Source organism: Python bivittatus, unplaced genomic scaffold (genome assembly GCF_059951505.1).
Source record: "Python bivittatus isolate LINGU-HERP-01145 unplaced genomic scaffold, Pbiv_v1 ctg000330_np1212, whole genome shotgun sequence".
NCBI classification, from domain to species: Eukaryota; Metazoa; Chordata; class Lepidosauria; order Squamata; family Pythonidae; genus Python; species Python bivittatus.
The window spans coordinates 49,921,652-49,934,576 of record NW_028277058.1 but is presented as its reverse complement, the minus strand read 5'-3'; the positions used below and the strand labels follow the sequence as shown (position 1 = coordinate 49,934,576).

Genomic DNA, 12,925 nt, shown 5'->3' with positions numbered 1-12,925 from the left:
AAACAATTCAGCAAAGATATTGGAATGCAATTTGGTATCGACAAGTGTGCAACTATAGCCATAAAGGCAGGCAAAATTGTTCATGATGATGGAATACAGCTTGACAATGAAGATTTGATAAAGGCAGTAGCACCAAAAGAAGGCTACAAATATTTGGGAGTTTTGGAAGCATCTGATTTATTACAGAACCAAGTCAAAGAAAGCACTTCTGCCAAATATATTAAACAAGTTTGAAAATTGTTTAAATCAAAGCTAAATGGTGGAAACATCATCAAAGCAATCAAGGAGTCCCCATTATATGATATACAGCAGGAACAGTTGACTGGACCCAGATGGAACCTGATAACCTGGATTGGAAGACAAGAAAACTAATGACAATATACTATGCTTTATACCTGAAAAGTGATATTGGTCAGCTGTATTTGCCAAGAGCCAAAGGAAGCAGAGGTCTCCAACAGGTGAAACAAACTGTGCAGGAAGAAAAACATGGCTTGAATGACTATATTAAGAAAAGCGAAGAATCCTTATTGAAGGAAGTGAATCAAAGCTTTTGAAAACAACAAAGATGAAGGCTGAGTATAGCAAAGAAACAATTGAAAACCAATTTGTTAATTGGAAGAGCAAGCCAATGCATGGTCAATACCTGAAGGATATAGAAGGAAAAGCTGATAAAAACCCCACATGGAGCCTATTAAGATCAGAAGTGTTAAAGAAAGAAACTGAAGGCTTTATTTTAGCGGCTCAAGAACAAATTTTGCCAACTAATTGCATGAAAGTGAACATTTATCATGTAACAAACAACAGTAAATGTTGTCTTTGTAGTGAAAAGGATGAAACAATTGACCATCTGATCAGCGACTGCAGCAAAATTTCACAAACTGACTATAAGCAGCATCATGACTGAGTTGCCAAAATTATTCATTGGAAACTTTGCCAGAGGTTTGGATCTGAATGTAGCAAGAACCACTGGGCTCATCAAGTTGAGAAGGTTTTGGAAAATGAGCGGGTTAAGATCTTATGGGACTTTAAAATCCAAAAAGACAGGCATCTCGTTCATAACATGCTTGATATAACTGTCATTGAAAAGAAGAAAATCTGGTTCATTGCTGTTGCTCTACTGGAGGATGCTAGGATTGAGGAAAAGCAATCCAAAAAAATTACAAAATACTGGGGCTTGCAGATTCTACGTTGAATGCATGTGGAAAAAGAAATCTGCTGTATACCAATTGGGTTGGAGGCCTTGGAGCAATACCTAAAGGACCTCCTTGATATTTGGAAATTTTGAATTTATCAGACCTGAACACCCTAATTTTACAAAAATATACCCTGCTTGGAACTGCCTACATCCTCAGACACTACCTTAATCATTCTTAGGCTCTTGATTAGGACTTAAAGTATTAAGTTTTCACCAGTCTTTGACTGTGAATCTAATTGTAGATCATCATCATCATCATCATCATCATCATCATCATCATCATCATCATCATCAGACAGTGGAGGATTGACTGCAAACAATCCACTAGATTTCATAGATCATCAGAGAGGACAAATTCACATAGCTAGATTAAGTCTAGACCTTTTGTCATATGCCCACATTTGAACACTATTAATATTGTTACTTTTTCATTTATTAGTTTGTACCTAATCTCTTCCTAATGAAGCAGAATTCATATTTGGCAACTTGTTAAAAGAAGGCAGCATGAAAACTCTACCTATTTCTTATTCATACTCAAAAACTCCCAGAGTAGAGTTTTTTCCCACCACAATTTAGAGAGGCCAGAGATTAAGCCTGGGACATTTTGCATGTAAAGCAAACATTTTACTGATTCTTCATTCTGGATATTTTGATGAGCGTTTTGTAAAGAGGTGCAGTAAATTCCATGCGAATGTCTTTTGTAGTGAGGATGGGGTGAAATGCATATATGGTCCAGGATCTGGAGGTCACTTTACTTTTCTACAGATGATCAGCCACTTTGTTTATTGACTAGTACAATTTTTGAAATGTATTCTGCACAAATGCTTTGGATCTTGGATTTCCATGCTTGATGCTAAACCATTTTGAAGTTGGCTCTCTACCCTGTGATGTAAACCCATAAGGATTTAAAGACAAGAAAGCAGTTCATATACCAAAGTGTTTAATTTCAGTGTCAGAAGAGGACAGAAGAGGGGGTCAGAAGAGGACAGAAACTCTCCAGACACAACACACTCCACACACACACAGAGACACTGTTCTTCTGCAGGTTGTCTGCATGTACCTGTGCATATACAGGCAACACACCCACTGGGATCTGGCAAACCAAAGCATCCACGTGTCATTCTGCAGGACATGGTTGCCCCAGTGCTTCAAGAAAGATAGCTTGTCCATGTGAACGTGCCTTGCAAAATGCTGCTTTGCACAGCTCTAATATCTTCACAATAGAGTTCTTTATAATACATGAGAAAACAATGATTTCTGAGAAACTACATGCTATACTGCCTTAGCAACAAGGCCAGCTGTAAGAGAGAGGGAGATGCCCGCTCAGGAGGAAACAAAAAAGAAAATCACTTTTATGCACACTTTATTTAATAGTGTGCATAAAATATCCCACAGACCTCTCTAGCCCTTTTTAAATTATATGGCTATTATAATCAAATCCAAATCCTCTTCCCATTGCATTTCCCTAAAGAAGAATGCTGTGCTGTATTCCCAGTACACCAGGAGACTGGATAACAACACTGGATTACTCTGCAGTGTTATTACATACTGTACCACTCCCCACCCCTGGCCTCTTGGGTGGTACGGTGTTGTTCCTCAGAGTTCACTCACTCACTCACTCACTCACAGGCCCTCTCCTGCTTTTTGCGCTATTAATAAAGCAGTGCTGTACGGCATGTGCATGCGCACTCATTGGCAGGACAGCCTTTTAAAATGTAGCACATTTTTTAAAGTCACCAATTTGCAACAAATAAGGTGTAAGTTATAAATAATACAAACACACATATGCAAAGTTACTTTGTAAAGCAGAAGAAAATACAGACACCTCTTATGGCCACTGCTGGTAAAAGGGGTGGGAAGAATTCCAGAAGCTATGGTCTTTGGGTTTTCCCTACCTTATTTATGTAACAGAAGGGGCAGAAATACCCCTTTCCCTTAAATTTTAGATGAGCCAGTTTTTTAAAAAATGAGAGCTGGATATCTGGCATTTTGGCTCATCAATTTTGGACGTGTGAATGGTTATGAACTATAGACCAGTACTTTTTTTTATATATGGACAACTGCATCCTGATTGTAGGACCATCGCTTAAACCAAGAATCATCACTCCAGTGCTTACCTCCCCAACCCAACTTGTTTGTTTGTTTGTTTGTTTGTTTGTTTGTTTAAAATATTTATACGGTTGCCCATCTCACAGTAGATTGAAACTGAAAAACAGTCCAAGGGAATTTGTTAAAAAAACCCAAAACTGTCAATATAACACGTCCGAAGTCTAAAGCACATTCACATTCAAAGAACAACCCAATAAATCAACCAGCAGGACTCTCTTAACAGCCAGGGCCAAATGCCCAAGGGAACAACCAGGACTCTAATGCCTTGAGAAGGGCATCCTTGGGGTCCTAATGTTAAAAAAAAATAGAAGAAACTGTGTAAGGCCACCAACTCCCACAAGGTGAGGGACAAAACCAGGAATCAGAACCGGGGAACATATGGGCTGGGTTCATTTATTCTCTTCTATCTTTTCTCTTAATTATGATTTGTTGAATAAAACATAGTTGGCTATGTTCATAGAATATGCTAAACCTCAAATGTTTTTGTTTAGCTTAACGTTATAGTTATAAAAAGCATCCTACAGCAAAGAATGTAGATATGCAGGTCAGGCCCCAGTTGAAACCAGAAGTCTTTCTATCTAGGAGAGAGACCAGCCTGAATAACTGTGCTAATATTTTATTGCCAGATTATTCCCAAATGTAATTCTTACTGATTGTTACATGGGACAAGAATATGCAAAAATAGAGTCTTAATTCAAGAACATCCTGATACTATGTAGGAAGACTTTATAGCCACCTATAACGCTATGGCACATTTATATATTGCATTTGGTATTTGCCCATACTGCAGTCTGTGTTTATATTCAAAGCATATATATGCACGTGTGTTTGTATGCATGTGCTCATGAGTGTGCACTAAAACATTTAAAGCAAAATGAGAAGGGACTTTAGGATGTGTTCCACATTTTTGGTCCTTGAGAAATTAAAAAATTACCAAAACTGCAGTAAGAAAAGTACATGTTGGGTGTAATGGATCACTGAGATTTGATTGATCACTTTCATTAATGTTTTGGGAGGATACCTGCTGTTGTAATATCTTAGGTTTAGATTTTATGCTGGGATGTATGCGTGTGTATGTGTATGAATAGAATATTGAAAGAGAACAGGGCTTAATACATGTTGTAACCTATGCTGAAAAGATGTTTTAAAAGTTGGAAGTGCCAAGTTCTTGCTTTAAAAAAATGTATATCAATAGAGGCTTATTCTTTTCTACTTAGATTCTGGGCAAGGACCTCATTCAAAACCATTTCTCCCTGTGAAAACAATCCTTTTCAATATTCCAGAGTGCATAGCTAATACATACTTATGAATCACAGTGGCAGTGCTCACAGAGATGTAGCAAAGTATGCACTGCCCACTTGAAAAGAAGTCAGGCTAAAAAAAGTGCAGTAGGCCACAGGGAATGTTGTAGTGGCATTGCTGGAAAGCTCATTGATGCAAGCGTTTCATGTAAAACAAAAAGAAGAAAAAACAAACGATCCCAGCCCACCCCAGCCCCCAGCCAGCATGTCTAGCAGATGATTCTGCAATCTGCTGCGCCTTCATCAAATCCTTTGCAAATCACTCCCAACTTTGCAGATCACTCCCCATCAGCAAATCTCACATTTTACCTTACTACCCAAGGGTATGAAACATTAAAATGTAATAATGTTTACATGTCCTGCTGCATCAAATCAAGGCCCATCTTAGTTCAGTATTTTGTTTCTCACAATGGCCAACCAGATACTCACAAGCACAAAATGAAGACAATCCCTTTCCCACTGTGGTTCCCCTGCAACTGGTATTTGGAGGCACGTTCTCTCAAACCTGGAGGTAACCCTGAATTTTCAAGACGAATAGCCCTTGATAGACCTCTGGAATTCCCAGTGAGCAACTTCAGCCAATCATTCCTCAATCAAGACTACCAATCATTGAACTCAGAGAATGGCAGGCAATCAGAATTCACTCACTCTGCTTCAGACTTGATAGTCTCTGATTTTGTTTCTACCCAATCCCAAGGACTTCCAGAATTCTGTGAATTAACAAAAACAGACAGAAGCAAAAGATTTGATTCACCAGGGTACCATTCCAGCAAAGCTTGTGGAATTGTGTTATTCCAATAAATCCTGATAATAACAAGGCAGTAAAGCCTCACTGGTGAATTTTTATTATTTATTTATTTATTAAATTTGTATGCTGCTCACCTCCCCCAACGGGTGACTCTGAATTTTCCCCTGAACTGGGCTGAGTGAAATAGAAGTAGGGGACAGGAATCATAACTGGCAGTCTAATGAGAAAATAAAGAGTTCACTGGCACTGGAGTTTCTTCTATAGCTGAAGCAAGTGAGGTTGAATGAGGGGAGCCCCGGTTTGCAGCGAAAGGTGAGAACGTGGAGTATTTAGGGATTATTGCTGGTTTGCTGTTGACTTCCTGCAGTAGAAGAAGCAGGAAAAAAAATAACAGTGTACTAGGTCTACTTGACTAGTTATCCAGCATTACTTTATACCTGTCATTGAGGAAGGACAAGAACCACAATGATGCTTTGCTCTAAAGCCCATGAGAAATAAATGGGAAAGAAGGGTATCAAGGGTGTTGAATGCATGGGTACCGCACAATGTATTTGCTGAGATGCTAGTAGCCAAAGAAGATGCCAACCTCAACAGCTCCAGCATGCAGAGTCCTATCTTATAGAAACAAAGTGGAAATATGCAGTCAGAGCCTACAAAAGGCATATGCACGCTTTTCCATTTTTATTCAGTTCATGCATGCAATTGTCATGCCAAAACAGCCTGGGCTTCAAAGAGTTCAATGAAGGAGAGAGCATCCACCTAAGTGAACAGACCTAGAGCAACTGTGTTGATGCAGAAGATACAATTCGAAGAACAACACCTGAGCCTAAGAAAGTAGGAGAGCCTGTCAAGCTGTGCCCACTCCACAAGAAAGCTGACCCACTAAGCAGGTGCAGAAGGTTTGGAAGGAAATCTTTTGAGAAGTACAAAATTCTGCTGAAAAAAACAATGAATTTGCTGCCCATCTACAGCCCCCCAAAAAACCCCAAAGAATCAACAGGCTTGCAGTCCCACTATCCAATCCTCAATACAAGCCATCTAGGCAAACTAAGCTGTTTTGGCCAAGAACTTGATTAGAATACGAAATGGGATGGAATCCCAACCCTCATTTTGAGAACTTATATCAGTTCCAGGACGCTGGTTATTTTACCAGAAAACCATTCTAGTAAGAAGGCCAGGAATGACAACCTAAATCTTTTCACCGAAATGGTCTGTTGTCAGATTCTGTTGCCACAAATGTTCTTTCACCTCTGAATTTGGAAGTTAGCGTATGGCAGGTACGGATCATATGTGGTCCAGCATCTGCCAAGATTTGGACAAACTATTTTAATACATTTGGACAAATTATTTTAGCATATTTTTAACATCTTTAACATATTTTAACATGTTTTTCTAGTATAGGAGCATCAGCCATGCTAAGAAGCAACATATTTTTCTGGTAAAATCACTATCAAGCATTATCTATTTGAATATCATAATTAATTGGTCAATAAACAATGAATTAGCAAAATATTAAGAGCTTCTTTGACTGAGGGTAGATTAGAACTTGGGTCTCTCCATCTCAAATCCAAGACCTTAACTACTAGACCACCCTGGATCTTATTTAGAAAAAGTTTTGTCAAGATAAGTTTCAGGATTCTGACAATACAGAACTCTATGGCATTCTATGATTTAATTACATGGTTAATGGTATAAAATTAGTTAAACTAGGCTGGCTTATGGCAGATCTGGGCTGCCGATCTGTTAGAAATCTTCAGCTTTGGGCTACCATCTAGTGATTGCTGGATGTTTGCAGCCCAGGTCTAGCAATCCTAACATAAACATTTCCATGTTAGGTTAAGGGCTTAAGGAAGTTTTCAATAATTATTATTTTATAGATAGCAGTTTAGTACAAGGCACTAGAGGGCAGTATTATCCATCTGTGTATAAATAAATATGTGCATTTTATCTGAACCGTTTTTTTCCTAGTCTGCATGAGTAGTTTTTCTAATATCTTCAGCTGGTTTGCCCAGAAAAATCTTTATTATCAAAGGAAAGAAAAAGAAGGGCATTGAATTCAAAATGGACTATCAGATTAAACAAAGGAGCCAATCCACCCTACATCTGTTTCATACCACCACTTCAGCTGAATCAATCTTTGCATGATTGATTAAGCTATCATCTAATTGCCTTGTCAGTCATACTATATCAGTTGAGTGAACAGGAAAGCAGACAAATTGGGAGCTATAATGCACTGGAGAATTGTGTTTGGAATATGTACCTTCTCCATAGAGATGTGTGATTGTTTTCTGCTCCCTACCATGACCTTGGCTGATCTTTTAAAAGCCAATCAGGGACAAATCTGTTTCGTATTTGGATGGGGGACTGTAAAGATTGGAGATGAGATAAAAAGATCCAGGAAGAAGCCAATGACAAATTTTCTGTCATTGTGTGTACATCATTACCATGAGTCAAGCCCAATTCAGAAGAGATTTTACCTTTTCTGTTTTAAGAGAGAAAGCCTTAATAACTTGTGGTTAGGCAATAAGAGAATGCTCCATTTGGCTGTTAACGCAGGAAAACTATGTATGTCATAATGTCATAATTAAAAACAGTTATTTGGTGGAGGGGTAATTATATCTCTATTTAAAAATATGAATTAATTGCTTATTTAGAGCTACCATACCTCGGCTATGGAAAATATGGACAACCGCAGAATGGCAGCAAAAATAATTTAGTGCAGAAAATAATTATTTTCTGCTACCTAGTGGGCATCCAGATTTCTGCAGCAAGATATGGTTAGCTCTACATTATTAGACATGGTAGGAGGAGAGCTATGTTAGTCTATGATGACAAAAAATCAGGAGGCATGTGGGAGCACTTTCTCCAACTAACACATTTTATTAAAAGGCATATACTTTAAGCCTAAAGTGTACTGTCATTTTTAAATTACTTGTTTAATCTCTGTCTCAGATAGTGGAGTGAATAAAAGTTGTTTTTGTGAGTCATCTAAGTATGGTAAGCTAATATTATTTAGAAAGGCCTCCATATCTTCGTTTGATGCATTCTCTGATGACACGTGGTAAAGCACCAGGATTGGATGGATTTCCTATAGAGTGGTATAAAACCTTTATAGATCTTTTGGTACCAAAACTTTGTCAATTGTATAATAAGATATTTGATAAAGGAATATTATCAGAGACATTTAATCAGGCCTATATTACAGTTATATCAAAATCAGGTAAAGATCATACTCAGTGTGCTAATTACCATCCAATCTCATTGATTGATGCTGATACGAAGATCTTAACAGCAGTTTTAGCAAATAGATTACAGCAAGTGATATTAAGTCAGTTTGTTATTAAGAATGATCAAGCAGGGTTTATAAAAACAAGGCAAGCAACAGACATCATTAGGTTAGTTGTGGATTTAATTGTCTTGAATAAAAACAAAGACCAATTTGTAATGTTATCATCAGATGCTGAAAAAACCTTTGACAAAATATATAGACAGTACATGTTTGCTGTACTAAATAGGTTTGATTTCCTTTGAAATTCATAAAATGGATCATGCTATTATATGAGTTGCCGACATCCAAAGTAAAGCTTAATGGTATGTTTTCTACTACTTTCCCACTATTTAAAGGAACTAGACAAGGATGTCCACTTTCACCCTTGCTTTTTAATATCTGTGTGAAACCCTTGGCTTATGCTATTAGACAACATAGGGAGATCTACGGAGTAGTACTTAATTCAGTTGAACACAAATTGGTTTTATTTGCAGATGACATTCTTCAGTTTATTTTTAAACCTCATGCTACTATTCCAGTGTTGATACAAATGTTAGATGCCTTTAGTAAAATAGCAGGATATTCTATTAATTGGTCCAAATCAGAACTGATGCCAATAGGTGAAAATGTGATTACCCATCCATTTAAGGAATATCAATTCCGTATTTGTGCCAAATCCATTAAATATTTAGGTATGTGCATACCAAAAGATATAACTCAGTTAGTAATATGTAATATAAATAAAAAATATAAAGAGATTTCTTCAGATATTGATAGATGGGAGTCATTAAACCTCACCCTTTGGGGAAAGGTGAATGCTGTCAAAATGAATATTATTCCCACATTAATTTATATTCTGAGAGGAATTCCAGTTCATATATCTGGGAAATATTTTCAGAAAATTAATTCTTTGTTTAGAACATTTTTATGGGGTTCTTTGATTTTGAGAATGTCCCTACAGAAAATGCAATTACCAATGATTGAAGGAGGATTCAGTTTTCCAGATCTGGAGTTATATCATCAGGCTTACCTATGGTCAAGTATTAAATAATGGAAGCCAACAATTGGTATTAATTTTCCAATTTGGGCAACTTTGAAATATGCATACGTAGCACCTTTGGTTGGATGGACAATATTAGGATCTAAATACACTAGAACTCTAGTATTTCTGGAAACAATCATGTCAGTCAGAAAGATATGGAATGTAACGTATAATAAAAAAAGATTTGATCCCTTTCCATGCTAAATTGACTTTATGGGGAAACTCAACATTACAAATTGAGAAAAAGATAGTGATATGAAAACATTGTATGGAAGCGGGGACACTGACTTTGGACTAATTGATAGATGATGAAGATGAATTTTTAATATACACTGTGTTAAGAGATAACTAGCATCTATGAGATGTAACCCAATGGCAATATCTACAGCTAAAACATTTGTTAACACTATTTGGACCAGCAGCATTTTCAGCTTCTGAGACACCTGAGATACTAGAACAACTTGTTAAATCCTTTAAAACTAAAAAACCTACTATTAGTTCTTATATATATTTGTTATCAATAAATCAATTTGATATCCACATGCTAGGAAATTAGTGGAATAAAGAATTAGGTTCCTATATTGCCTAGACAGTGGGAGAGTGTCTTAACTTCTATAGCAAGAGTGTCAATGGATCTTAAATTATGACTTATACAACAAAAAGTAATATTTAGAATTTATTGGACTCCACTATGTCTGTATAGAAAAGGATTGTCCAAAACAGCATTTTGTTGGAGATGTAATAAGGACAATACCTCTTTAAAACATACATTCTTACAATGTCCTATATTTACTAAGTTTTGGAATAAAGTAGAGGGCTATATAAATATGATGGTGTGACAAAAGCTAAAATTTTCAGAGGATAATGTTCTTTTGAACTATATAACTAGTACATGGAATTTGACAACCGGACAACATAAATGGATTCTCCGTGCCCATGCTTTGGCCAAAAGACTGATATTGCAACATTAGAAAGATAAATGTATGGCCCCACTGAGTCAATGGGTTGAAGACCCGATTACACTTGGCACTATGAGCAGATTGCCTGTAGATATGGCCTTTGTATGGACAAGTATAATGAAATATGGGACTCATTTATACAAAATACAGTAGGTTAAAAAAAAAAAAAGCATGGTTGTTATGTAAGTGTATTAGAAATAAATACATTTACATAATGTTTGCATTAGATAAGTATATCTAATTATTTTTGTTGTTCAGTCGTTGTGTCCGACTCTTCGTGACCCCATGAACCATATCCTGCCAGGCCTTCCTGTCCTTCACTGCCTCCCTGAGTTTGCTCAGTTTCATGCTCATTGCTTCAGTGATGCTATCTAACCATCTCATCCTCTGCCGTCCTTTTCTCCTTTTGCCTTCAATCTTTCCCAGCATCAGGGTCTTCTCCAAAGAGATCTCTCTTCGCATTAGGTGACCAAAGTATCTGAGCTTGAGCTTCATTATCAGTCCTTCCAATGAGCAATCAGGGTTGATTTCCTTTAAGATTGACTGGTTTGACCCCCTAGAATCCAGGGGACTCTTAAGATCTAATAAGTATATCTAATGATAATATCTAATAAGTATATCTAATGATAATTGAAACTGTTTACTGTTATAACGATATATTATACCTTGTTTCTTTTTTCTTTTTCCCATTGTTGTTTTTTTTCACTTTTTTTAAAGCACTTATGTGTTTTTTTTCTTTGTTCTCTGACAATGTATGTATTTCTATCATTTTCTTTTTCTGTCATTATTTTAAAAGCAATAAAAAATAAAATTTTTAAAAAGCTTAAAGTGTACTGTATGCCTTTTAATCTATTTTATTAAAAAAGTCGGAAAAGGTGCTCCCAGACTCCTTCTCATCTCTAATTCATTATTAAAAGATAGTATTTCCCAATATCCTCAAAGCATTTGGGGAATTCTATGGTAGGAATCCCAGAAACATAAGAACTTATCAGAGAACGAGGGAGCAGCAAAAAATGTCTAACGTTTCCAAAAACAACCTTAACATTTCATGAAAAATAAGATGAAAGAAATCAAAGGTGAGCTGCGAATTATGACAGAAAATCTCATAATTCACATAAATGTTTTTGCCCTCTCCCTTTCATTTGTTTCCCTTGGCCTGGAAGCAAAGTTTTATAATTAAATTTTGGGGGGAAAAGTTTGAAAAACCATCCCTTGGCAGAGCCACCTTAGTATTTGATTTAACTGCAAAATGCAGGTGTTTAAAAAAGGGAAAAGAGTATCTTAAACTGAAGGCATGGGGTGGGTGGGTCAATAGGTCTGTCCTTCCAACAGCTTCAGGACAGGCCTATTGACCTATTCAGCAGAAAAAAGTTTTTCTAGATGAGAAAAAGTGTCTAATCTCAGAGGTGGGGAGGCTGTGCCTCATTTCAGTGCTGAAGGCAACCCTTTAAAACAGTGCTTCTGAGCCTCAGCAACTTTAAGAAGTGTGGACTTCAACTCCCAGAATTCCCCAGCCAGCATGCTGGCTGGGGAATTCTGGGAGTTGAAGTCCACACTTCTTAAAGTTGCTGAGGTTCAGAAACACTGCTTTAAACCATCAAGCACAAGCCTTTGCACCCAGATTGAAGCCTTCCGGATGAGGACTGCAGCCTTGGCAGCAAGACATCAAGATTATAGGAACCTACCCAGTTCCTCCATCTGAATCAAGCATGTAACCATGTTGAGTCTTCTCTATTCTTTGGGTCATGAGATCTCCCCATATTGATGATTTCATTTGGCAATGTCTTTGGGAGTTGCAAAGAATACGCACTTAATTTCCTAGACTACAATTAGTGTTGCAGGGAGTCTGTTTTTTCAATTGGTTGGAAGAGTACTTTTTAAAAATAATATGACTAGAGGGAGGAATCAAAAGCCAAGGTTGAGGGGAGCTAGAGCGGTTGCTAGTGGCAACAATCCTGCGCTAACGGCAATCGGGGCTCGATTGTCGGGGCTCCTGATCGCCCGGTTTTGCGATTCCTTGCGATCGGCGGAAAAGTCGTCGTGTGCAATCTATTTCTCGGGTCTTGATTCGTCGTGCCTGCTCCGAACTCGGAGAGTTATTTTTCTCGGAGGCAAGATGGCTGCGTCAGTGGCTGGGGCTGCCCCACTGGGCAAGGGGTTGGACATCAGCTTGGCGGCTCTCCAGCGGCACGACCCCTACATCAGCAGCATCTTGGACGTGGCCAGCCAGGTGGCGCTCTACACTTTCGGGCATCGCGCCAATGAGTGGGTGCGTGAGCGAGTGTAAATCGCGGGACGGTGGT

General features: G+C 37.7%; 2 protein-coding genes across 17 annotated transcripts in view; one reads left to right on the top strand and one right to left on the bottom strand.

Annotated features, from left to right (window-relative positions):
• The window catches only part of CACNA1C (calcium voltage-gated channel subunit alpha1 C), a 572,293-nt gene that overhangs the window by 540,577 nt on the left and 18,791 nt on the right, over positions 1-12,925 (bottom strand). The gene's annotated exons all lie outside the window — the stretch shown is intronic.
• DCP1B (decapping mRNA 1B) overlaps positions 12,377-12,925 on the top strand; it is a 49,733-nt gene continuing 49,184 nt past the window's right edge. The window contains exon 1 of the mRNA XM_088141263.1: positions 12,377-12,891. Coding sequence (XP_087997389.1) covers positions 12,511-12,891 — 381 coding nt within the window. The 5' untranslated portion in view covers positions 12,377-12,510. The remainder of the gene's footprint in view (positions 12,892-12,925) is intronic.